This window comes from Boleophthalmus pectinirostris, unplaced genomic scaffold (assembly GCF_026225935.1).
Source record: "Boleophthalmus pectinirostris isolate CB_2022bp ecotype Guang Dong unplaced genomic scaffold, ASM2622593v1 HiC_scaffold_9, whole genome shotgun sequence".
NCBI lineage: Eukaryota > Metazoa > Chordata > Actinopteri > Gobiiformes > Gobiidae > Boleophthalmus > Boleophthalmus pectinirostris.
Window position 1 is genome coordinate 39,217,878 of NW_026571541.1, and position 27,610 is coordinate 39,245,487.

Genomic DNA, 27,610 nt, shown 5'->3' on the forward strand with positions numbered 1-27,610 from the left:
GGTGGACAGGTGGACAGGTGCGGCCCTGCAGAGTGACACACGGCAGGCGTCGGGTGGGACATAAATAAATCTTTTGTTTATTGGAGCAGATTCACAGACGTCAGACACAGTTCGTTTAAAACACAAACGTCCAATCACATTCAGTCTCTGAGCGGCGCCGCGTCCCCATTGGTCGGCGCCGGTCACATGTCGGACCAGAGGATGGCGCGGCTGCCCTTCTCCACGCTCGCCACGTACGCGCCCGACGGAGACCACGACACCGAGTTTATGGCAGAACTGAAACAAACACAAACAGTTTGTTTTTTTCTCAGTTTCACGAGTTTGTTCTTTTGTGTTTCGTTGGTTCTCACTTGTGGTTCTTGTCGAGGACTCGGTCGACTTTCCCCGTGAGCACGTTCCACACGTACAGAGCTCCGTCTGCTGAGCCGCCGGCCACATAACTGCCATCAGGACTACAGAAAAACAACAAACAACAAACACCAGAGTGAGAAAAGAGGAAATACCATCGACCTGTGGATTGTGCTGATGTGATTCTGTGTGAAAATCATTTGTTCAATCAGATTTTGAATTTTACTCTCTGAAAAAATGAACACTTAAAATTTCAGCAACTAAAATTCTGAATAAACATAATTCAAAGTGTGTAAAATAATAATAATTTTTAATTGTTTAAATATTCAGCACAGACATTTTCATTTCCTCAAATTCAAGCGTCAAAATTCAGAGTAAAAATTCGCAGCAAAGATCCGAGACGCCGAAACAGAAACATCGATCCAGAGTTGATCCAATTTAACAAACAAACAGCGGAGCGATCTGATTGGTCTGAATTCACCTCATCAAACCCTCAAACTCCGCCCACAGATGAAAACGGCTTATTGGATTTTTGCTCAGAATTTTTTGCACTTTTGGATTTTAATTGAAATTTTTATTCTGAATTTCAAACATTAAAAAAGTAGATTTAAAAGTTCAGTAACTAAAATTCTGAATACAAATATTTAAAACACCGTTGTTTTTTCAGTTCAGCGGGATTTAAAATACAAAATCTGATGAAACAAATCATCTTCCACAGATGTGACTCGCTCTAAACTGTGTCAGTGTTGTGACATCAGAGAAATAAAACGTGTGATTAAATGGTGTTTAAAGTGACGAGTTTCTGACCTGAAGGTGACTCTGGTCCAGTCGGCTCCACATTTAAAACCCTGGGCACTGAAACCAAACACACATGTGAGAAAACAGAAAAGAGCACATTAAAAACAGAAAACAGAACATGGTCCACGTCTGTCCACAGTCTGTGTCCAGTCAAATGAAGCTCATCGAGGCTGTGGTTTAGAACAGTGAATTTGGGGCAAAGTTCTGTATTAGGAAAAGGAATTTAAAAACAAAATGTTGAAATAAAAGCCCCAGGATCCTGGAGAGCGAGTTCATACGAACATTTAAGTAGACAGTAACATTAGGAGTAATATTAGTAGTAGTATTTAGTAGTAGTAGTAGTAGTACCTGAAGGTCTGTCTGACGGCGGTGGTCCTCAGGTCGATGATCTTGAGCAGGTCGTCTCTGGAGCAGGAGAGCAGCTCTGTTCTGTCGTGGTTCAAGTCCAACGACGTCACTCTGCCCTGAAGTTCCAACTCCCGAACTATACTCTCCGACCTGACGCACAACACAACACAACTATACTCTCAGACCTGTTTTGTGTGTGTGTGTGTGTGTGTGTGTGTGTGTGTGTGTGTGTGTGTGTGTGTGTGTGTGTGTGTGTGTGTGTGTGTGTGTGTGTGTGTGTGTGTGTGTGTGTGTCTGACCTGATGTCCCAGAATCGGACTTTCTTGTCAAAATGGCCGCTCATCACACACTGCTCCGTGCACACGATGTCGTTACAGCTGGAGCCGGCGAACACCGTCTTCATACCTGAGAAACACAACCAATGTACAAAGTCTCATGTCAGAACCAACGAACAAAGTCTCATGTCAGAACCAACGACCAAAGTCTCTCGTCAGAACCAACGAACAAAGTCTCACGTCAGAACCAACGAACAAAGTCTCCCGTCAGAACCAACGTACGAAGTCTTCATGTCAGAACCAACGAACAAAGTCTCATGTCAGAACCAACGACCAAAGTCTCCCGTCAGAACCAACGTACGAAGTCTCATGTCAGAACCAACGTACGAAGTCTCATGTCAGAACCAACGACCAAAGTCTCATGTCAGAACCAACGACCAAAGTCTCTCGTCAGAACCAACGTACAAAGTCTCATGTCAGAACCAACGAACAAAGTCTCATGTCAGAACCAACGACCAAAGTCTCTCGTCAGAACCAACGTACGAAGTCTCTCGTCAGAACGTCAGAACCAACGAACAGAGTCTTAGAAGAGAAAGTTACTCTTACAGAAAAATGTAAGAATGGGTAAGGTACAAACCCGAGGCTCCGACTGAATATATTAAAAGTTCTTTATTGCGTGTGTGGTAAAGTGGTGACCACTTTGCCCTGACGAAGACCATCGTGCTGGTCAAAACCCGTTGGCGTCTCTTCATGTAATAAAGAACTTTTAATATATTCAGTCGGAGCCTCGGGTTTGTACTTTACCCATTCTTACATTTTTCAGTAAGAGTAACTTTCTGTTCTAAGACCACCGTTTTAACCCTCGTAGACCTGTACTGATGTTTTTTTACTCTTCAAAGACCCAGTGAAGCACTTTACCTTTTCTTTTTCTTCGTACAGAGTCTCCAATCAGAACAAACGTACAGAGTCTTCTGTCAGAACCAACGAACGTACGAAGTCTTATCAGAACAAACGAACGTACAGTGTCTTTTATCAGAACGAAGATACGAAGTCTTGAGTCAGAACGAACATCGTCCGTCAGGATAAATCAACTAAAGTCAGGATTTTTACACGGCGACTTCAGAAAGTGGAGTCATTATTCAACCTCAAAAGACGAGACTGTTTCAGCTGAAGGAAGTTTACACCAGAACATTAATGTGACGAGTTTGTGGATCTGAACCCGAACACAGAACGAGAAGCAGAAACATCTGAGGAGGACAAGTCTGGAGGTTTCTTCAAGACCAGAATCTCACATGTGAAACTCTGACCGCACATGTGTGTAGAAGTACCGTGCATGAGTCTGAACACTCGTCGGTAGAATAAAGTGACGTACAGACTTTGCTCTTCAGGTCCCAGAGTTTGAGCGTTCGGTCGTAGCTCCCGGAGACGATTCGAGCGTTGTCCAGGAGGAAACGAGCGGCCAGAACCTTCCCACTGTGACCGGTCAGAGTGTGCTGAGGAACAGAGTGTGCAGAGGGTCAGAGTGTGCAGAGAGTGTGCAGAGGAACAGAGTGTGCAGAGGTCAGAGTGTGCAGAGGGTCAGAGTGTGCAGAGGTCAGAGTGTGCAGAGGGTCAGAGTGTGCAGAGGTCAGAGTGTGCAGAGGGTCAGAGTGTGCAGAGGAACAGAGTGTGCAGAGGAACAGAGACACTTTGGGGATTTAAAATAAAAATACTTAAACATTTAAAAATTGAACTGAAAAAAAATAAAATGACTAAAATAAAAATAAAAACTAAAAGTAAACTAAAACCACAAAAATAAAAAAAATAATAAAAAACAAAATAAACTAAAAAGTAAACTAAAATCACTAAAATAAAAAAAACTAAAATCACTAAAATAAAATAAAAAATTACAAAAAAACAAAAATAGCAAACTAAAATCACTAAAATAAAAAAAACTAAAATTACTAAAATAAAAAAAAAACAACTAAAAGTAAACTAGAATCACAAAAATAAAAATAATAATAAATAAAAGTAAACTAAAAAATCTCTGAAATAAAATGAAAAAAAAAAAAAATCTTAAAAACAAAACAAAACAAAAAAAAACTAAGACACACTTCTATTTTAGACCCATTTACACAGATCAGGAGAAAAAAAGTGATATATATATTTATAAAAGTGTAAATGTGTGTATTTATTTTTCTGGTCTCAGTGAAAACGTCAGATCACAGCTCAGGCCCCGCCCCTCGGCCTCTCCCTCCGCTCTGATTGGTCTGTGGGGAGTGACCTCATCACGGCAGAGCCTATAGGAGCTGAGTACAGGCCCCGCGTGCTCCGTGATGTCACTTCCTGTTGCTGTGAGCGCGCCCTGAGCCAGCGAGCGGCGCTGGAGCACGCTGGGAGCAGAGCAAAGGCTCATGGGAGTTTGAGTCCCAGAGGAGGGGTCAGAGGTCAGACCTTTTACTTCAACATCACAGACCAGAGGAAGAAACGGAAAAGAAAAGAAAAATACTAAAACAGACTAAAACCAAAAAACTAAAACTTAACTTAAAATAAAACCAAAAAAAAAAAAACCAAACAAACACTAAAAATACTAAAACTAAATAAACTAAAAGACTAAAACAAAAAAAATAAGAACTACAAAAACAACAACAACAAAAGACTAAAAAAAAAAAAAAAAAAAAACTTTTACAAAAACAAAAATTAAAGCAAAAAATAAATAAATAAATAAATAAAACTGGTTAAAATTAAAAACAAAACAAAAAAACTAAATACACTAAAAGACTAAAACTTAAAAAAAAAAACTTCTAAAATACTAAAATTAAACAAAAAAATAATAAAATAAATAAAACTGAAAAAAAAAAAAACTAAACAAAAACTAAAACTATAATAAAAAATAAAAATAATAAACAAAAATAACCTAAAATAACAAAAAAATTAATAAAAATAAACTAATAAAACTAAAAAAACAGAAACAACCTAAAACAAAAAAAAAACAACAACTAATAAATAAACAAATAAATAAAATAAAAAATAAAACTGGAAAAACTAAAACTAACCTGAAAAAAAAAAAAATAAAATAAAAATATAAAATATAAATAACTAATTTGAAACCAAAAAAACTAAAACAAAACAAAAAACTTTACATGATCTTAAAGTGGGCGGGGCCAAATAAGGTGTTAGTGTTCAGAGGTGAAGTGGGTGTGGCCAAAGAAGACAACAGCGTTTAAAGGTAAAGTTGGGCGGGGCTACATGCGGGGAGTAAACAGTGCAGGTGTAGAGTTCTCAGAGGAAACTGACCCGGAGTCTGGAGTCGTCCACGGTCCAGATGCGACTCGCAAAGTCGTTGGAAGCGGCCAAAAGATACGAACCCTGAGAGAAAAACACGACAAACGAGAAACACAAAGTCAACTTTAAATCATTAAAAAAACAAACTGTATTAGACTGTAGATGTTTGTGTCATCTCTGTCGTCCAGGACAAACGTTTGCGATTGAAAACATTCTCAGCTGCTTCTTTGGTCTTTGTCTAGTCCTGGTCTAGTCCTGGTCTAGTCCTGGTCTAGTCCTGGTCTAGTCCTGGTCTAGTTCCAGTTCAGTCCAAAAAAAAAAAGTCTGAATATAAAGTGAATCTGCGCGGTCCAAAGTGTTGTTTAGACTCACGGCGCTGTCGAAGTCGATGCTGGTGATTCCTGCGTTGCTCCCGGTCAGAGCTCCTTTGGCCTCACAATGACCTGGAACACAAAGCCCACATTTTAAACTCAGGTCCTCCTCAGGTGAGTCCAGTCACACTCAGGTCCTCAGGTGCGTGTGTGTGTGTTCGTGTCGTACCTGCGATCACTTCCCAGAGTTTGACTCTTCGGTCCATTCCTCCCGTCGCCAGGAGCCTCGAGCCTGGACTGAACTTCACGGCGTTCACCTCCCCATCGTGAGCCTCCTGAGAGACAGAGGACAGAGAGAGGGATCAGAGGGAGGACGAGGAGAGGAGAGAGGAGGAGGAGAGGAAAGTAGGAGAGAGTAATCAGAGGGAGGAGGGTTAGAGAGGAGGCAAAGGAAAGGAGAGATGAGAAAAGAGGAGAAGGAGGAGCCTGACCCCTGACCCCCTCAGCGCTGTATCATGGATCTATTAAAATAACTGGACAGGGTGTTGTTGTTTCTGCCTCAAGTCGTCGTAGAGACTCTCACTGGTTCTACAGCGAAAAAAATCCCCTGGGCCGAGACAAGATTTTTCTTATAGAGGCAACGTAAACACAAACTGCTCGTGTTCGTCTGACAGGGACCTACAACTAGGGATGTGAATATTTGACAAAGTCTATGTTCAGACTGCAGGGATTAACGCTCAATTCAGATTTTTTGGTGAAATCCGATGTTTTTTCGAGGTCGTTCACATTTCCAATTAAATGTGACTTGTATGTGACTCCAGTGTGAACATTAAACGGTCCAAAAGTGTCCCACATGTGACACTGGAGACACGACGACGTCAACCGCAGCGAGCGTCTCTGTGTTTACACAAGTTGAACAAACATGGACGCAGCATCGAGCACCTGGAGATTTTAAAGTTCCTCTCGTACCGGAGCCACAACATGAACAACTGACTTGTTTTAAGGAGGAGATTGAGAAGGAGAAGGAGCAGGTTTTTGGTGGTGGTGTTTTGTGGTGAGTGGAGATGTGCTTCACTTCAGTCACATGGATCATGAACAGTTTTCTCTACTTCAGTGCAGAATAGTGACGTTTGTGTCTTGTTGATGACGTGTAGGTGGATGAATGTGACCTGACTGTTCACACTCAAGTCACATGTTAAAGATCAGATATGGATCAGTTTCAGGAGCACAGATCCAAGTGTCCTGGGTCATGTTTGAAAACATCAGATCTGTGTGGTTCAGACGTCATTAAAAGATCAGATACAGGAACATAGAGACAAAAAATCGGATTTGGGATCACTTCAGGTGCATCTGAACGCAGCCAAAAACACTATTTGAAAATCAATGACAGCTATTCGATTATTATTCGAAAATTCACCTGACAGATTTTACACTGAACCTTTGTCATTTAACAAAGTAAATAACGACCGTACGGAACTTTTACTTGCTTTCTGCATCGATAAGTTTTCTTCTTCTGTTATTCTGGAGCAGCCTCTACACTCGGCCTAGTCCTCCGCGCCTACAGGGAGTTTTACAGTCTGTTAGCGCCACCTTCTGGCCGAATGCCGTACATGAAATATTGGTTAGGAAACGTCTTTATTCAAAATTACTATTCGATGTTAACGTATGACGAATATTCGACTATTCGAAAATCATGTCTCATCCCTACCTACAACTTTCAAAAATGTTGGATTTTGTGGCGATTTTTACTTATTTTTAGATCATAAACTTTTTCTCGCTCAAAATCCGTCTTAAAAAATGCTTTATAATCGTTCGCTTCGGCTTCGCTCTGCTCCTCTCGCTCTGATTGGTCAAAGCGATCACGTGATACACGAGCCTGCGCTCCGTGCGTGCGGTCGCGTGCGTTGGCGTGTTGCCCGCGGGAGAAAAGACTCTACTGCAGATGCTCGGTCGACCCACAGTCGCGGGGCTAAAGGAGAATCTGGGATCATGAGACATTGAGCTCGGCCCATTGATTTAAATGGGCGGCCATTTTGGACCCCGGGGCCTTGCGTTGTACTCACGAACACGTGCAGGGCGGTCTTGGGGACGCGCACTTCCGCACACACACCAGCAGGGGTCTCTGTGTCCTCGGGCGGAGAGCTGAGAGAGTTTGTGTGTCTGCGCCTAAAAACCACAGAAGAAGAAAAATACACGTCTGTGATTGGACGAAAACAAGTTTAAAAAATTTTTTTAAATCAAAGTGAAAATGATTGACAGATAAACAGGGGAGGAGGAGGAGGAGGAGGATGTGACTGTTCTAATGTCAGTTTATTCTTAAATCACAAAAACTCTGGATATGTCGTTTGTTTATGTTGTAATTTGGTGTTTTGGTTTCTGACGACCGTCCAATCAGAACACAGAATGAGCGTCACATGACTCCCTCATGTGGGTCGCAGGTTTAAAGCTCAGATCCAGAGTGTTTAAACCTAAAACACGTCTCTGATCTGAACAGTGTCTCCCTGAACCCGAGCTCCTGCAGCTGATCCCGGGTCAGTGCTAGTGCGGCCTCTGCAGCTGATCCCGGGTCAGTGCTAGTGCGGCCTCTGCAGCTGATCCCGGGTCCGTGCTAGTGCGGCCTCTGCAGCTGATCCCGGGTCAGTGCTAGTGCGGCCTCTGCAGCTGATCCCGGGTCAGTGCTAGTGCGGCCTCTGCAGCTCAGGGAAGAGGGGATTTTGGAGGTTCTGAGCTTCACTGACACGTTTACATGAACAAAAATGATTTAATTCTGAATAAAAATAAATTCAGCTTCTGATTTAAACTGAATAGTGAAGTTAGTGTTTGGTTTATTCTAATTTTAAAACTGAATGATTTTCTTCCTGGATCATGTTTCTCGTTTATTCTTGTCATTCTTTTGTTTTCTTGTATATTTCCTGGTTTAGTCCAGTCCTGGTTTAGTTTCCTGGTTTAGTCCTGGTTTAGTCCTGGTTTTAGTCCTGGTTTAGTCCTGGTTTAGTCCTGGTTTAGACCTGGTTTAGACCTGGTTTAGACCTGGTTTAGACCTGGTTTAGACCTGCTTTTAGACCTAATATAGTCCTGGTTTAGACCTGGTTTAGTCCTGGTTTAGACCCGTTTTTAGACCTTACATAGTCCTGGTTTTAGTCCTGGTTTTAGTCCTGGTTTTAGTCCTGGTTTTAGTCCTGGTTTTAGTCCTGGTTTTAGTTTTAGTCCTGGTTTTAGTCCTGGTTTTAGTCCTGGTTTTAGTCCTGGTTTTAGTCCTGGTTTTAGTCCTGGTTTAGACCTGGTTTTAGTTTTAGACCTGGTTTTAGACCTGGTTTTAGACCTGGTTTTAGACCTGGTTTAGTCCCGGGAGCAGCTGAAGTTTGTGTTTTCTTCCCGAAGTCATAAATACGATCGATTTAAAGAGTTTTCCACATGAACCTTGATCTGTAAACTCCAAGGAGAAGATTTTAATTCAGAATTTAAAACCATCATATAAACATGTCCACAGAGACACAGGGTCAGATCTGAGTGTAGCATCGTTTTACACTTGTAGGGAGCAGTGTACAGACAGTTAACAGGAGGAGTCACTGTGGGGAGGATCACCAACAAGAGTCAGTCTCATTTAAATTTAGTCAAAGATCATGTTAAAAAAGTTTGTTAAAATTTAAAAAGGTCCAATATCACACAGAACTGAGGATTATTACAGAAAACTACGTGTCGTTTGTTTATTCGTTAGAAAATAAGAAAAAAAATAATATTTTCTTCACTATTTGTGTCCAAAACCAAAAAAAAAAAAAAAAAAGATTAAAGATTTTGACAAGTTTAAATGAATAATGCAGAAAACTGATAACGGAGACCAGGACTGAGACCAGACCGGGACCAGACCAACACCAGGACTGAGATCATTTACAGGACTGGGAACTGAGACCAGGAACAGGACTCAGAACCGGGGACCTGAAACTGAGTCCGGGATCAGATGGAGACCGGGGAACAGAGACTGGGAACAGGACTGGGAACTGAGACCAGGACCAGACAGGGACCAGAATTGAGAACAGGAACAGGACTCAGAACCAGGACCTGAGATCGGGGACAGAGACCGAGAACCGGGAACTCAGACCGAGTCTGGGACCAGATGGAGACCAGGACCAGACAAGGACTGAAAATGGTTTAATTCTGGTCCAGTCCATTATCAGTTTTTTCCATTTTTCAGGTTTAAATTGAAAAATCAAATCATTATCTGTTTTTTCAAGAAAATAGTTGTTTTACTTTTCTTGTTTTTGGTTTTATTTTGAAAACCAAATGAACGAACGACACAGATTCACGGATCAGAAAAGTGTGATGTGTTTGTTTAATCAGAGGGAGAAGAACCGTCACCTGTGCAGAGGAGGACGTCCACACTCAGAGACGCTGGAGACAAATGAGAAACAGACGAGAGAACAGACACACACGTGAGGACACACACACACACACACGTGAGGACACACACACACACACACACGTGAGGACACACACACACACGAGGACACACACACACGTGAGGACACACACACACGAGGACACACACACACGTGAGGACACACACACACACACACACACGTGAGGACACACACACACACACACACACACACACACACACGAGGACACACACACACACACACACACACACGAGGACACACACACACGTGAGGACACACACACACACACACACACACACACGTGAGGACACACACACACACACACACGTGAGGACACACACGAGGACACACACACACACGTGAGGACACACACACGTGAGGACACACACACACACGTACACACACGAGGACACACACACGAGGACACACACACACACGAGGACACACACACGTGAGGACACACACACGTGAGGACAGGACACACGTGAGGACACACACACACACGAGGACAGAGACAGAGACATGAGGAGACAAATGTGAAATATGTGGGGAAAAAAACATTCATACTGAACTTAAAAAAAAAATAACCAAACATCCTCCAAATCCCACCAGCGACTGTCACTCAAACCACTGGCTTTAGTAAATAACTTTGTGGTTTGGGTTTTGTCACCTTGTTTCTATGGAGACGTCATTACTCTGTCCGGAATGTTCCACAGTGTGACTTTAAACAGCTCCACTTTATATTTATTCAACCACAGCTGGTTTTATATTTCAAAAACACAGAGAAAAACAAACACTGACTGTGAAACATCCCAGAGAAAGAAATAAACCAGGTCTAAACCAAGGACTAAACCAAGGACTAAACCAGGTCTAAAACTAGGTCTCAACCAGGACTAAACCAGGTCTAAACCACCAGGACTAAACCAAGGTCTAAACCAAGGTCTAAACCAAGGTCTAAACCAGGACTGAACCGAGGACTGAACCGAGGACTGAACCAGGTCTCAACTAAGACTAAACCAGGACTAAACTAGGACTGAACCAAGGACTAAATTGAACAACTGAAGGATTTTGAGCTGAAAAAATTCTTACAATCTAAAAAAATAGATAAAAATCACCACAAAGAGACAATTTTGAAAGTTGTAGGTGCCCTGTCAGCCCCTGTCAGCCCCTGCCAGCCCCTGCCAGCCCCTGCCAATCAAGTCAAAATGAGCCCATAATAAAACACAAAAACCAAAGCCCCCCCCCAAAAAAAAAGAAAAAAAAGTGAGCTGGAGATGATTTAGTTTTGCCTCGTCAAAAACATCAAAAAACAAACAAAACTAAGTGATTGAATAGATTAAAGACGGGCCGCTTTAATGCTACACTGCGGAACATCCCAGGCAAAGCAACGGCAAGTCCCCGGTGGAAAGACCCCGCCTAAAAAGCCCCGTACTGTGGCTTTAACTCACCCGAAAATGTTGGAGATGGAGTCGAGGAGTCCTCCAGGGGGCGCCGGCGTCTGCTTCTTACTGCTGCGGAACAAAGACATGGCGTAAATAAAGACACACTCTGGAGTTTTACAGATTTTTAAAAGGCGACAGAGCAGCAGAGGAGCGTGGGCCGTGGTGGGACTGACAGTTCAGCTCCGAGTCAGAGCCGCACTTCTCCAAAAAAGATGAGCTCTGGGTGAAATCTGAACACTTTTATTTGACAACTTCCTCAAAAAAAAAAAAAAAAAAAAAAAAAACAGCTCAGGAAAGTGCAGTTCCTTCGTGAAGTTAATGTTCAAACCACAGCGAGCGTTTAAATTTAAAGTCTTCTAATAAATTCATGTTCAGTGTTACAAATGTGAAAAATCAGTCCTTAAACTCATCACGGTTACAGTAAAATCAACAACTACCATGCAAACAGCGCACTCCCTGACTCTTGGACAAGAACATGCTTTATAACTCGATGTGGACAGGACACAGTGGACTTTGACTCGAGAGCCGCTTATACGTCTGGATCGGGAAAAGACCAGGAAAAACAAACACAGGGCGTCAGTGCCTCAGGGACACGAGCAGTTTGTCCCGGGACACGAACCCCGTCCCGGATACGAGTCTTATCCCAGTTAAGAGCCTCATCCCGGGATATGAGTTTCATCCCGGTTTATGAGCTTCACCTCAGATACGAGCCTTCTCCCAGTTTAAGAGTCTCATCCCAGACACCAGTCTCATCCCTTTTATAAGTTATCCTGGATACGAGTCTTATCCCGGTTTACGCGCCTCACACCCCGGGTTATGAGCCTCCTCCCGGGACGCGAGCCTCCTCCCGGGACGCGAGCCTCCTCCCGGGACGCGAGCCTCCTCCCGGGACGCGAGCCTCCTCCCGGGACGCGAGCCTCCTCCCGGGACGCGAGCCTCCTCCTGGACCTGACAGTTTTCTGGATCTGGTGTTTCCCTGCGCTCGGAGAAACCAGGACACTCTTGTCTCTGTGCACATGAGGAATCAAGAGCATCCTGGAGATTTACGGCGGTTGCCACGGTAACTACAACACAGACACGACACAGAGCTAAAACAGGTAGAAACTTTGCCAACCTAAAGAGGCACAAGAACAACAAATGTTTCCTAAATAAACAATTTAAAATCCACCAGAGACAAACCGAAGTTTTTTAAACAACTCAACATTTACCGTGAATTTTTACATCACTAAATCTATCGAAGATTATATCAACAGCTCCTACTGACATTTTATCAGTATCATATCGGCCACAAATAAATCCATATCGGTCTGGTCCTGGTTTGTACTTGTGACTTGAGTTGTGATCAGCGCCTCCTGACCTGGGTTGTTTTGTTGCTTGTTTCTGTGAGCTCGTTGTGTGACTGTGACTGTGTGGGCATCGTGTTTCCTGCCGTTTGGTGAAGTCAGGAGTTTGTGGTTTGATTCACACGAGACTCGGCTCATGACCCAGAGGCATTTTACACCCGACTCAAATGTGCTGCCAAAGCCCAGAAATATTCAGGCAGGTTTATTCAGCAACACATGGGCAAACCGGACTCTTCAGAAAAGGATTTGTGAGGCGTATTTGTGTTTTAAAATCACAAATTCAAACTGGTATCATTAAGAAACTGCCAAAAGGATACAGTGCACTTTCAATTTGATACGATATATTTAAAATAATCAAAAAATAAAGTCTAAATCATGTCTGTCACACTAAAAGTCTTTGTTAAACCACTTCTTCTTGTGTAAAGTTCAAATGAAACACAAACATATAAATCCTCAAAACAGTGAAAATGTCAAATAAAAGTTTCCTTCGTCTCAACAAGAAACAAAACTGGAGCTTCTGTGCATCGAAACCGAAGCCCACGATATCGATACTGTTTCATCACGTTAAAGCAGGAGTCCCCGACCTTTTTCCTCCGCTGAACTCCCTTTACAAAAGCAAAAAATTCCAGAGAGCTGCTCATTTTAGCGGTTGCAAGAAATTGAGATAAGAAAGTTAGTCTCTGTTCAGACTGCAGCCTGAAATTTCCCAAATCTGATTTTTCGTCCCTGTGCTCCTGTATCTGATCTTTTAATGACCTGAACCACGCAGATCTGATTTTTTCACATGTGACATTAGTCTGAACGTCCAGGTCACGTTCATCCACCTCCTCGTGTCACAAATGTTCACAAACGTTCTTCTCGTCAGACGAAAACTGTGTGACTGTGTGAGTGAAGCACAGATCAATCCCTCCACATTAGGGACGGGCATTCGATGAAATGTTCTTAATCGATCGTCGGAAGAATTAACGATCGATTATCGATGAATCATTAATGTTTTTATATTAAAATGATCATTATTATTATTACTATCTGCACTAATCTGCATCAATAAATTCAACTTTATGACATATAAACATAACGACTCTAGATCCACATCAGCTGTTTGACATTATAATGTGTTTAATTCAGTTTTGTTCAAATCTCACAGAAACAAAACTTAAAACCACATCACTAATTTACATAAACTAAGTGAAGATAAAACTCCAGCTCTTGTGTCGCTGATGTGGTTCAACTTGTGTTGGATTAAAAGACATGACTCAGGTGAATACAGGTCAGTGTGACCAGATTTGTGTTTGTCAAAACCAGGACAGCGTACGGGGGGAGGGGGGCGGGGCCTCGTCATCCACATTGAGCGACTCTCACCTGGAAAAACTTTTTCCCACTGGACACAGAAACATATGTGCTGCTTTATCCACTGTGCACATGGACTCACACTTGTCCCAACGCAACGGAAAGTGTGGAATTTCTTCTACAAATCCTGGTTAAATCCACATTTGTGCTTCGGTTCGTTACAGACTGACCCACTGTTTGTGTCTCGCTCCTTCTGATGCAGAGACACATGTACACACCTGTTTGGTCACGACACACACACATACATTCAGTTTGTCCATTAAAATCAACGGAATCAATGAAATTCTTAATGATCAATTATCAATTAATCGACTAATCATGCCCATCCCTAGTCCACACACACGTTCATTTCTACAAAACTCCACCACCAAAAACCTCGTCCTCCTTCTCAATCTCCTTATTAAAACAAATCATCTGTTCATGTTCTGACAGCAGATTTAAAACCTGCAGCTGCTCGATGCCGCGTCCTCCACGGAGTCACACACAAGTCACGTTTAACTGGAAATGTGCACGAACTCACAAAAAAAATCTTATTTCACAAAAACCAAATTGAGCATCAAGCCCTGCAGTCTGAACATGGACTTCAGACGCCTATAAAACAAACCACTGTTCAGTTATTGGTGCACAAAGTTTGGCTTCAAAAAGACATAATGTGAATAGGATGTAGGTCAGGATGAAACAATAACTGAAATACCGTGATATATAATTACAAGTCTCTGAGCTTAAATGAAGAGTTACAGCTAAAAAACAAACACAGAGTACATAGACCACAGGTGTCAAACATACGGCCCGGGGGCCAGATCCGGCCCTCCAAGACCTTTAATCTGGTCCTCGGCTGATTTTCTACTAAAATATTTTAATTCTATTTTGTATTAAAATCTTGTTAATTTTCTGTGGTGTTTATCACAGCAGCGTCTCCAGCGTCTCTGTACGTGGCCCCTCCCACCAGAGCAGCACAAATGAAGACTTGTCTCTTTCCAAACGCTCTTAAAGGACGATCGTTTTGACTGTTGACCGTGACTCCCTCATCAGAAAAATGTCCAACATGAGAAAAGTGGAGCCGAGTGCAGGATTTTACAACAAAAATTGACTTATTCCTTTTTGTATACAAGTTAATGTTAAATATTGTGTTGAAATTGCATTTTTCTTAAAGTTTTAATATTTAGTAAAAGAAAGAGTTCATCAATTAAAAAAGATTTCTGTAATAGATTTGTGTTTCTCTGCACAAATATTTGAACTTATTGTAATTTTTGGGGTTTATATGACATGAGTTTTCTGATCCGGACACTTTGGATCAAATTAGGTTGGATATTGCCCCCGGAACAAAATGAGTTTGACTCTCCTGACATTTCAGTGCAGACAACAAGAAGAAATAACAGTTCTAACACTTTTAAGTCTTTGGATTAAGTTTTGTCGAGGCATTTTAAGAGGAAAAAGTAGCAGAGTTTTGTTTGTTCACAAAATATCACAATAAATATCGTACCGTGAGCTGTACAACATGAAAATATCGTATCGTGAGACTTGGATATCGTTACAGCCCTAGTAATAAGCATTTAATTAACCAAATTTGCATTATTCAGCACAATGGTGTAATTCCAGAATCATTTAGGGAGCTTCTTCGGAAGGGGGTGGAGCAACTGGGAACTCCCGAGCCTCAGGTTGGAGACCCCGGCATTAAACGATACGTCGATATATCGATATTTCAGAGTCATAGGCACAGTGAAGCAGTTTCAACGAGGCTAAAACAATAACTGTCAACTCCAGGACTGAAATAATCCACGTGAGGCTTAATGGAGTTTAAAAACACAGTGGAGCTCTTCCTGTTTAACCACTTAGTGTCCAAACAAATGTGAGTTAAACAAAAACAACTCCAGGTCCAAATCGTTTCCCTTGTGGAGAAATAAAGTTTGTGACGAGGAAAAACACGACACGAGCTCTTTACACATTACACAAAAAGGTGCAGTGTGGAACTTTTCAGGCGGAGGGTCTTCCAGATAAACACAATAAGTACGTGCCAACGCCAGGCCAAGTAACAGCTCAGGTCTGTGGAGAGGCGAGCCAAACGCACGCTTCAAAAAAGGCATTCATGAGCAATTCCACGCTGACGATTCAAACCAGCGCGACGTACATGACTTTAATGCCGCACTAGGGAACATTCTTGGAAAACCAAACACATACTCATGTAAAGAGACACTCCACCAGAAAACACACACACACTGCACTTTTAAATTCTGACCAGTAAAAATAACAAGAGAGGACTTACTTTGAGGAGAAACGTCGAAACATTATTATTATTATATTATTGTTGTTGTTTTTTGTCAGAGGTTCAGTGACGCGTCTGTAATCGTTGAACGGACAGACTTTACTGCTGCAATTTTCACTTCCTTGAGATTAAAAATGTGACTAAACCAGCTCCTAAAATACTTTCAATATCAACGTCAATAAACACTTTGACTAAACGGACACTAGAGGGCGTCAAAACACACACACACACAAACACACTCTCTCCCTGTATCTGTGTTTGATTCAGAGTTCAGGTGGACGAGCAGCTCTTCAGGACACTGTAAGTCCACCGTGTTCTGTCTGCGTCTCATTATCGGACAATAAACGTCTTTATGATCAGGAAGTGTGCGTTAACATGCCAGCTGTTGGTACTCGTACACACTCATCAGGCACGAAAAAGGTGAGACGGGAGCGCGAGGTGCGATTCACCAGGATCTGCACCAGTGTAGTAGTCAAGACCAAGACCAGTCCAAGACCACAGAGTCCCGAGACCTGAGACGAGACCAGGACCTCTGAGGTTCGAACCTGAGACAAGACCGAGACCTTTGAGGGTCGTGACCGAGATAAGACCGAGACGAGACCGATCACAATAAATATCGTACTGCGAGGTTCAGACCGTGACGATATCGTATCGTGAGACTTGGATATCGTTACACCCCCAGTAAATCCGCTGGTGTCTCTGTCCAATCAGAACCTTCCCCACCCCCAGACGCTGACACACATAAATAAAGAACATTTCACCAGTTTAACGCGGAAACACCAATTCGGAATTCCAAAAAACAGTTCTGTCAAACATCGCAGACTGAAATATTTCAAGTCTCGCCTGAGCAACATCCAGATTTCGGGGTAATTTGGTTCATAATCGAGTATAAAGTCCTGATAGTTTGGACATCGCAGGACTGACGCATCAGCAACATTCTCACCTTCGTAAGTTTCACTCTGAAATTCCGTCGCTGTCGCCGTTTTCCACTTTATAATCACCCTCATCATCACTTTGAAATCAATAAAAGTCACTTTCTCTAAACTTATCCATAAAACACGTCCGCTCCTCATTATTTCTAAAACTGCGCCGCAGCGCCGCGATCTTTCCATTGCTCGTGTTTCGTGTTGTGTTTTTTCCGGAAGCTCCATCGTCACTACTTTGATTAACTTCGGAAAAAAATCGGCAAAAACATCTCCTTGAATCCTATTGGTCAGTCTAGTGTGGGGTGTAGTGGCCCCGACCAATCACAGTCTCTGTTTAAATGTGAAAAACTGAGTCGTTTCTAAAGGTCGTCAAATCACGTCTTTAGTGAAACAGCGGAGGAGTCAGAAGTCGTCATTAAGGAAACAGAGGGACGTCAAATGTCGTCTTCATGGGCGAAAGAGTCGAGGACAAAATGCTCAAGTCCAAACCCCAGGATCATGTAGAGCGGGGTCAAAGGTCAAAGGTCAGAGTGAGGAACCACACTTTTACACACAAACTCAAGTGGAGCCCAAACGCGTCCGTGAACACTTCCTGTTTGAACACGGCGGCCGATTATTTCTAATGAGCTTCGTGTGGTGATGGTGTGTCGGAGCTGGGTCAGGGGTCAGGGGTCAGGGGTCAGGGTCGGTCTGGACTGAGGACTGACCTGGACGTCCGGGTGAGCGCTCGGTGCGGCGACGTCTCTCCTCCTCCTCCTCCACTTCCTCCTCCACTTCCTCCTTTACTCGAGTCTTCGGCCAAAACCTCAATGTCGTCGTCTCTGCAAATAAAACGATAAATAAAATAAAAACACACGTCACTTTTAGAGTCAAAGCTGCACTGTGTCACTTTTCTCCACGGAGACTCAGAACGTCTGTTTTTCTAGGGATTTTTGAGACATAAAACCTGCACCTGTAATGGAATAAATATAAAGTGGAGTGTTTAAAGTCATCTCCATAGAAACAAGCAGGTGAAAAAAGTGACACTGTGTAGCTTTAACATTCCCTCAGAGAATGTGTGAGTGTGAGTGTGTGTGTGTGTGTGTGTGTGTGTGTGTGTGTCCTGTGGAGTCAGAACCTGGACTCTGAGCTCCTCACAAGAGTCCAGGACCAAACAACTCAAAGTTCTGTGCAGTGAAACGCGGTGACATTCATCTAAATAAACTAGACTTTCATACAGAAGCCTGTATCAGACACACACACACACACAGACACAGACACACACACACACACTGTATCAGACACACACACCTGTATCAGACACACACACTGTACACACACACATACAGCACACACACACACACACACGCCTGTATCAGACACACACACACACACAGACACACACCCTGTATCAGACACACACACAGACACACACACACACACCCCTGTATCAGACACACACCCCTGTATCAGACACACACACACACAGACACACACCCCTGTATCAGACACACACACACACACACACAGACACACACCCTGTATCAGACAACACACATCAGCACACACACACACACACACACCTGTATCAGACACACACACACACACACACCCCTGACACACACACACACACACCCCTGTATCAGACACACACACACACACACACACACACCCCTGTATCAGACACACACACACACACACACCCCTGTATCAGACACACACACCTGTATCAGACACACACACACACACACACACACCCCTGTATCAGACACACACACACACACACACACACACCCCTGTATCAGACACACACACACACACCCCTGTATCAGACACACACACACACACACACACACACCCCTGTATCAGACACACACACCTGTATCAGACACACACACACACACACACTTACGGGTCGAGGGGCAGAGGTTCTTTGGCGGCGTCTGCGAGCTCCTTCTGTAGTTTGGCCTGTCTCCGTCTGAAACACAAATCTGAGTCAGACACAAACACGAGTCCACAGTCGTCCTCACACACACACACACACACACTCACACTCACGACTCCACAGTCGTCCCAACGACAAATTCACATTACTCAGCCTTTTAACAGTTTGACCGGCAGCTGCATTTCTAACAGTACGACCTGGTGTCTGCACTGGACCTGTCAGCCCCAGTAGCACTATGTGCAGCAGTAGTACTTGCAGTAGCAGTAGTAGTTGCAGTTGCAGTAGCAGTAGTACTTTCCGTACCTGGTGTCCTTCTCGTTCTCGGCGTTCAGCCTGTTGGCCTCCTGGGCTTTCTCAGCCATCCACCTGGACACCAGCTCCTGGTTGTCCTCTGAGGTCTTCCTCAGTTTCTCCTCCAGAGCGCTGAAGGTGATCTGCAGAGCGTCGTACTCGTCCTTCAGAGTCTGATTCGCCCGCTCCAGCTCCTGCCGACGACAGGTGAGACCGACAGGTGAGACCGACAGGTGAGACCGACAGGTGAGAAAACAATGTGAAAATCAAAGCTGTTCTCTAAACTGTTCTCCTCAGATGTTTCTCATGTTCTAGTTGTTTCTCTTCACTGACCCTCTGATGTTTATTTGGACTGATTCATGTTTGAGGAACCTGCCAGAGGTCAGAGGTCAGGTGTATTGTAGTAATATCATAGTAATATTGTGGTAAAATCACACTTGTATCTCGTTATATCGCGGCTGTGTCTCTACATCTGCTTTAGAACTTAACCTGTGCTAAATCTCAAAGGTCTCAGCTTGAAAACTTGAGATCAGCGTCTGCCCCGCCCCTCGGCCTCTCCCTCCGCTCTGATTGGTCTGTGGGGAGCGACCTCATCACGGCGAAGCCTATAGGAGCTGGGTACAGGCCCCGCGTGCCGTGACGTCACTTCCTGTTGCTGTGAGCGCGCCCTGAGCCAGCGAGCGGCGCTGGAGCACGCTGGGAGCAGAGCAAAGGCTCATGGGAGTTTGAGGCGCTGCAGAGGAGCACGAGCAGCTCAGACCTTTTACACTTCACATCATCGACCTTCTGACCTCAAACAAACACTGTATATTTACAAGACACAAAACGGAACCGACTCCTGACTCCTGACGCTGTGAGTTTCCTCACCGCAGACGCAGCTGGAGTTGTGTTTTGTTTCACTCACACACGTCAGAGAATCGTGTGATACGGGACATTTAATCACATCATTAAAATATGAAACACAGAATAGAGAAAAGTTCCAGTGTGTGTGTGTGTGTGTGTGTGTGTATGTGTGTGTAGTGTGTGTGTGTGTGTGTGTGTGTGTGTGTGTGTGTGTGTGTGTGTGTGTGTGTGTGTGTGTGTGTGGAGTGTGTGTGTGTGAGACCTGTAGTGTGTTCCGGAGCTCTCGACAGTCTCCCTCCAAAGTGCTGATCTGCTGCTGGTGCTCCAACATCCTGCACACACAACACACAAAACAGTTTGATTTTCACTCGCTTTTTATTTTTCCTTCACAGGGAGGAGGAGCCTCGTACTGTCTCTGCTTTAGGAAGAGGGGGCAGAGTGGGAGGAGCCTCGTACTGTCTCTGCTTTAGGAGGAGGGGGCAGAGTGGGAGGAGCCTCGTACCGTCTCTGCTTTAGGAGGAGGGGGCAGAGTGGGAGGAGCCTCGTACTGTCTCTGCTTTAGGAGGAGGGGGCAGAGTGGGAGGAGCCTCGCACTGTCTCTGTGTGAAGAGTCGACTGGTTTATTCTCATATATCATATAAAACAGCCTGAGAAAATTTGGTGTGATTTTCACTGAAGAAAAATAAACACATGGAAACTCCAGCCGTGCACCAGTGTGTGTAATGTGAAGTGTGTTGTGCGTTTCATTAACATCATTGTGTTATTGTATTTTACTCATTACCAGAAAAAAATAAATAACAAAAAAAAAATCACATGAGATTTCTTTTGAGGCTTAAAACGTATCGAAATCGAATCGATATCGTGACCCGTGTATCGAGACATGTATCGAATCATGGGAAAACCGTATCGTTGCATCACACAAACACTCACACAAATTATACTCATGTAGTACAGAGACAGAGTGGTGGTGGTTTTGTCTGTTTGTGTGTCGTGTCTTTGTGTTGGTGGTGTTGCGCTGCCCGTTTGTCGTCTCGTTTTCGTTGGTGCGTGATCGTGCGGTCTCTGCAGAAATGTGTGTAACTTATGTTTTTGTCGTCTGTCCGTAAGTAAAAGACGCACTTTGCCTCGTTGCTCTGGATCTCTCGGTCCTTCTGCTGGATCTGGTTATTCAGATCGATGACGCTCTGAGCCAACTGAAAAAACACACAAAAACACACAGTTGTAGGGAGTATTATCTGTTACATAAGGGTGAGTTGTTGTACAGTTGTAGGGAGTATTATCTGTTGCATAATACTCCCTACAACTCGCCCTTATCTGTTACATAAGGCTGAGTTGTTGTACAGTTGTAGGGAGTATTATCTGTTACATAAGTGTGTGTTGTCATACAGTTGTAGGGAGTATTATCTGTCACCTCTCCTCTCTTCTTGTGCAGTTCCGTCAGTTCTTCCTGGTGTCTGATTCTCATTTGGGCCATTTCCTGTTGGAGGGCGTCGCTGCGGCTCGAGTCGGCGCCGGCGCTGGACAAACGCCACACGGAGACACTGATTTGAGTCGCCACATTTTTACTGAGCCAAAGGCAGTTTAAAAAAAACACAAAACTAAACTCCTACATCACATCAAACTGACTCCTGTGAGATTTAAGTTCTAATGTTCTAATGTTTCCTCCTCAAAAACAGAGCAGGAGTTGTGATTTGTTTGAGTAACACTTTAGTCCCTCTCAGTCGAAAATAAGTCCAGTCAAAAAGAAGTCCTCGGTCTTCGTGTTGTGTGCAGGGCCTCACCTGCCGTCGTGGAGTCTGGGAGCGTCATATTTGTCGGTCTGGTATCGCTCGGACAGAACCGCCTGCAGGTCGGCCTTTTCCAGGAGACGGTTATCTGAAAACACACGTCACTTTAGTCAAACCTGATGAGCGTCCGACCGCGCCCCCCCGACCCGACCGCGCCCTCCTCCCCCCCCGACCGCGCCCTCCTCCCCCCGACCGCGCCCCTCCTCCCCCCCCGACCAGCCTCCGACCGCGCCCTCCCTCCGACCGCGCCCTCCCTCCGTCCAGGCTCTTGACGAGGTTCCGACGGTGCTCTGGGCTCCCGGAAACCGAGCTCGAGGAAATACGGAAATATTTAAATGTAAGTAATAAATCTAAACAATAAAGGAATGTAAGTATTATCGTTTGTCACCAACACAAACCCCAGAGCAGATTTAAACCACCAACACTGCTCCAGATCTACAAAACTGGAAATGACTGAAACATGACTTTTCACTTTCAAAATGAAAACAACAGAGATAAACAAACGTCCGAGTCGACAGGAGCAGAGGTTTTAAACTCACACTGGTGGACGAGCTCCTCGAAGGCGTGTCTCTGGACTCGATCTCTCAGTCTGAGCTGCTCCAAAACGTGTCTCTTCCACTGGCACTCCACCCGCCTCTCCGCCATGTCCAGCTGCCAACGAAAACAAACGCACACATCATCATAAACACTCCACCCGCCTCTCCGCCATGTCCAGCTGCACAAAACAAACGCACACATCATCATAAACACTCCACCCGCCTCTCCGCCATGTCCAGCTGCACAAAACAAACGCACACATCATCATAAACACTCCACCCGCCTCTCCGCCACGTCCAGCTGCACAAAACAAACACACACATCATCATAACCAATAAATCGAGAGCCAAAAGTGACATTAAAATTCACCAAAAATCAAGAAATCTGTTCAGAAATGTAGAATTGAGAGAAAGTTCCAGACACAGATCGATAAAGTGTGTGTGATCCAACAGAACCTGCTGAGTCCAAACTGCTCCTTTTAAAACTTCATTTGTCTGGATCACAAACCCCCGAGTCGGCATTTTTTATACCCGGAGCTCGAGAGTCTGAGTCACGTTCTGCTCGGTCAGAGTCTCGGTTCGGTCCTGATTCACTCAAACTTCATTTAAATAGAATCTCACCTCTGTATACATGAGGATGAATCTGATTTACTTTAATAATGTTACATATTTATTCAAAATCTTGTGTAAAAAAAAAAAAAGACAATTACACATAAATATCTCCACCCAGATCCACTTACGCCACAAAACTGGTTAAAAATTATTGAAGAAACTCATAAAACGGAGCATGTGACAGACTCGGGCTCATGTTTATTATGTAAGACGGACTAAAAGATCTAAATATCACAGTGAAGTTTAGTTAATAGTCGGTGCTGCTCCAGTTATTGTTTTATTGGTACAAAACTATAACCATAAGAGTCCAGAGTGACGTGTGTGAGTGATGTGTGTATGTGTGTGTAAGTGTGAACCACGTGATTATGTAAAACAAATGGAGTAGGACTCTAAGTGTTTTAAACTTCATCCTCCTCCTTTTGAGCCCCAGGTCCCAAATATGTTCATGTACATATCACTATTTTTGTTACTGTTTTTGAATTTTGTTGTACCTGACTCAAACAAATAAATAAATGAATGAACGTATATATTATTTACATTTTTCCATCTAAATGTACGTTAGATTTGCTGCCGACTGTGCCCGTCTTGTTATTGTATAAAACGCTTCATAAAAATCATCTCAGACCTCATCCAAATTTACACCCCCGCGCGCTCTGAGGTCCGAGGTCCAGGTCCAGCTCCTGGTGCCTAAGACGAGACTAGAAACCAGAGGGGACAGGACCTTCTCCGTGTCCGGCCCCAAACTCTGGAACGCTCTGGAACGCTCTGGAACGCTCTGGAACGCTCTGAGTTTTAAGTCTCATCTTAAGACCCACTTTTATTTTTATTTTCTGTCTTTTAACACTGTGTGAGTTGTGTGTTTTTTTAAATATTATATTTTATGTTATATTTTAAGTTATATTATATTTTAGATTAATAAATAAATAAAAATAAAATAATTTATTTCATTTTTTAGTACTGCCTTTAAGTATTGATTTAATTATTTTTGGTCATTGATTGTATTATCTTTTATCTATTTATTCTATTAGTGTCTTTATTAAACATAATTCTGTGATTTTTTTTTTCTTTTTTAAGTAAAATGTTGCATTGCTGTGTGAAGCACTTTGGAAACTGTTTTGTTTGTAAAATATGCTCTACAAATAAAGTTGGATTGGAAAAAAGAAGTGACAAAAAAAAAAAAAAAAGATAACACAATTAAACACCTCTGATTGGACGACCGTGTTTGAGCTGAGATGAAGAACAAACAAACACAAGAGTCACATTTCAGAGCAGGTTTGTTCTGATCTAAACCGCACGCTCAGCACTTTTTATACAGAATAACTGGTATCGTTATGAAGCTGCCGATACGATACGTAGGCCACGATACGATACAAGCCTCGATACGTAGGCCACGATACGATACAAGCCTCGATACGTAGGCCACGATACGATACAAGCCTCGATACGTAGGCCACGATACGATACAAGCCTCGATACGTAGGCCACGATACGATACAAGCCTCGATACGTAGGCCACGATACGATACAAGCCTCGATACGTAGGCCACGATACGATACAAGCCTCGATACGTAGGCCACGATACGATACAAGCCTCGATACGTAGGCCACGATACGATACAAGCCTCGATACGTAGGCCACGATACGATACAAGCCTCGATACGTAGGCCACGATACGATACAAGCCTCGATATGTAGGCCACGATACGATACATATCTTGACACAGTGCTTTTTTGGTTCGATATGATATTTTTCAAATCAATTCGATACGGTTCAATAAAAATAAAAATAAAAATCACGGCTGTGACATTAAAAGTCTTGGTTAATTCACGTCTTGTGCAAAGTTCAAATGAAACACAAACATTTAAATCCTGAAAACGGCGAAAATGTCAAATGTGTCGCATGAATTAGTTTATTTCCTTTGAACAAACAACAAAACTGTAGCACTGTAACAAAATTATTTAGTCAAATATGTCAAAAAATAGACTTGGCGACATATCGATATTTTGATATTTTTGCACAGTCCTACAGAAAAACACTGGAGATTTAGTTTGTAGAAGAAACAAGTTATTTCAAAGTGGTGTTAAGTCCAGACTCGAGGATTATTCTCCGTCTTTCAAACTCTTCATTCTCTTCTTTAAATTTATATAAACGTGTGTCTAACCGTGATCTTTATTGTCGTTTTAATGAGAATAAAACTTGTTTAAATGACACAATAACTCAGGACGAAACTTGTGTCATAAAAATTCCTCCATTTCACAATTACACAAACAAAACCCGAATGAATCCAGTTACCTTTTTGATTACGAGCTCAAGTGAGATTGTGATTTCGCGTGACTCGTCCGGCCGAGCTGCTGTGAAGAGTTTCTGCTTTTGAGAAAAAAAATTTAAATCATCTGGTGCGAGTCAAAAGAAAGTCCTGAGTCAGCCGCTTCAGAGTCCCGGAGTCTGAGTCATCTTCCGTTTGGCCCGAGTCTCCGTTCAGTCCTGATTTAAATCGACTTAATAAACTTCACGTGGAAAGTGACGTCGTGTTTTTCTTCAACGACGACAACGAACGCTTCATTCTCAAAGATCTGCCTCCTCAAACGGACTCTCCTCACGCTGCCAAACCTCAAATACACAAAATAAAACTCAAAATAAACAAAATGGACTCAAAAAAACAAATTATCACTACAATAAACAAAATTATCAATGATATTTCCAGACAAAAAAAACAGATTAAAAACAAAAAAGCGAATAAAAACAATATCTACAGGAAATGTGTAGTTTTTCTCTCGTGTAGTTGTAGTTTTCTCTCGCAAACTTGTATTTTCTCCCTCTTGTGTAGTCGTAGTTTGTCCCACTTTCGCACAGTCGTAGTTTTACCACTTTCGCTTAGTCATAGTTTCCTCTTGTATATCTGTAGTTTGTCCCACTTTCGCTTAGTTGTAGTTTTACTTCTTTCTTGTAACTGTAGTTTTCCCACTTTCGCCAAGTCATAGTTTGTCCTTTTTTCACCTCTTTCATACAGTCAGAGTCGTAGTTTGTCCCTCTACTGTAGTAGTAGTTTTTCTTCTTTCCTGAAGCAGTAGTCGTAGTTTTCCCTCACTCATAGCTGTAGTTTTCCCTGTCATGCAGTCGTAGTTTTCCCTTTCGTGTATCTGCAGTTTTTCCTCGTGTGTAGTTGTAGTTAGCCCACAGTTGTACTTTTCCCCCCCCATCATATCTGTAGATTTCCCTTAATCGTAGCCGTAGTTTTTCCCTCTTCTGCGTAGTCGTAGTTTGTTCCTCTCTTGTGTAGCTGTAGTTTTCACTCTTGTAAAGTTCTAGCTTCTAGTTCCATTTTCGTAGTTTTCACGCTTTTACATAGTTGTAGTTTGTCCCTCTTTCATACAGTCGTAGTTTTACTTCTTTCCTGCAGTTGTATTTGTAGTTTTTCCTCTTTCATACAGTCATAGTTGTAGTTTTTCCTCTTTAATGCAGTCATAGTTGTAGTTTTTCCTCTTTAATGCAGTCATAGTTGTAGTTTTTCCTCCTCTTTCCTGCAGTCGTATTTGTAGTTTTTCCTCCTCTTTCCTGCAGTCGTATTTGTAGTTTTTCCTCCTCTTTCCTGCAGTCATAGTTGTAGTTTTTCCTCCTCTTTCCTGCAGTCATAGTTGTAGTTTTTCCTCCTCTTTCCTGCAGTCATAGTTGTAGTTTTTCCTCTTTCCTGCAGTCATAGTTGTAGTTTTTCCTCCTCTTTCCTGCAGTCATAGTTGTAGTTTTTCCTCTTTCCTGCAGTCATAGTTGTAGTTTCCCCTGTTGTGTAGTTGTAGTTTTGTGTAGTTGGTCGTTGTTCCTCTTGTGCAGTTCTAGTTTCCCTTCCTCTTTCAGTTGTAGTTTTTGTTTGCAGTCCCGTGTGTTGTACGTGTCGTGTTTTTGTGTCGTTTTGGTGTATTTTTTGTTGCCCCTGATCGTCCTCTGTCTTTCTGACTCTGTATCCGAGTACGTCGAACAAAAACAACAAAATAAATTAAACCGATAATAAACCTCACGTGTGCATGGCCACTCACGCTGACACACACTCCGTCATTGTCATCGCGCGTGTTTACCTCGTTTCAGAGTCACGTGTTTGGGTCAAAAAATGTGTTTCTGCTGTTGAAGAAAAACACCACGTCCTTTAAACAGCCACACAAAACGAAACAAAACAAAAGCACCGACGTGACCGAACAAAACGCGTTAAATGTGCAGATCGCGGCGGGTTCGTGCTCGTAAACCCGGGAGATTCGCTCAGATTCGTGCCGAAATCGCGTCTGTGTTTGTGATTTTTTTTTGCAGTGACTCGACACGTTAGCCTAGCATGCTAACACGCTGCGGTGACTTTCGGGGGTAAAAAAACGTCCAAAACTCACGTCATTTAAGCGCGGTCCGGACGGAGGCGCGGTTCGGCGGGTCCGGGGAGGTGCGCGCCCGCGGGTCCGGGTCCGGCGCGGCGCGGGGTTCGCAGGAAAACGCGGAACTTTCGCTTCTTTTACCCGAAACCCTCCGCGTCTGTGGTTCCGCTCCGATACGCCGCCATTTTGGCTCTGAC

General features: G+C 43.2%; 1 protein-coding gene across 3 annotated transcripts; it reads right to left on the reverse strand.

The window, feature by feature from the left end:
- Positions 1 to 54: 54 nt before the first annotated feature.
- On the reverse strand, positions 55 to 27,610 carry atg16l1 (ATG16 autophagy related 16-like 1 (S. cerevisiae)). 3 transcript variants are annotated; one of them, XM_055166595.1, is made up of 21 exons: positions 27,432 to 27,610; positions 22,450 to 22,561; positions 21,905 to 21,998; positions 21,535 to 21,640; positions 21,243 to 21,316; positions 20,386 to 20,455; positions 19,293 to 19,474; positions 18,957 to 19,022; positions 17,773 to 17,886; positions 11,190 to 11,252; positions 9,701 to 9,733; positions 7,408 to 7,510; positions 5,574 to 5,679; positions 5,406 to 5,476; positions 5,046 to 5,117; positions 3,142 to 3,262; positions 1,794 to 1,899; positions 1,495 to 1,644; positions 1,156 to 1,203; positions 351 to 452; positions 55 to 276 (listed from the first exon to the last, which is right to left on the reverse strand). In XM_055166595.1, exons 2-21 carry the CDS (start codon positions 22,553 to 22,555, stop codon positions 183 to 185), a joined length of 1,881 nt encoding a protein of 626 aa, XP_055022570.1. In that variant the 5' UTR covers positions 22,556 to 22,561; positions 27,432 to 27,610; the 3' UTR covers positions 55 to 182. The 3 variants fall into 3 exon arrangements, with proteins under 3 accessions (XP_055022570.1, XP_055022571.1, XP_055022572.1); XM_055166596.1 differs by lacking the exon at positions 27,432 to 27,610 and adding an exon at positions 25,354 to 25,425; XM_055166597.1 differs by lacking the exon at positions 9,701 to 9,733.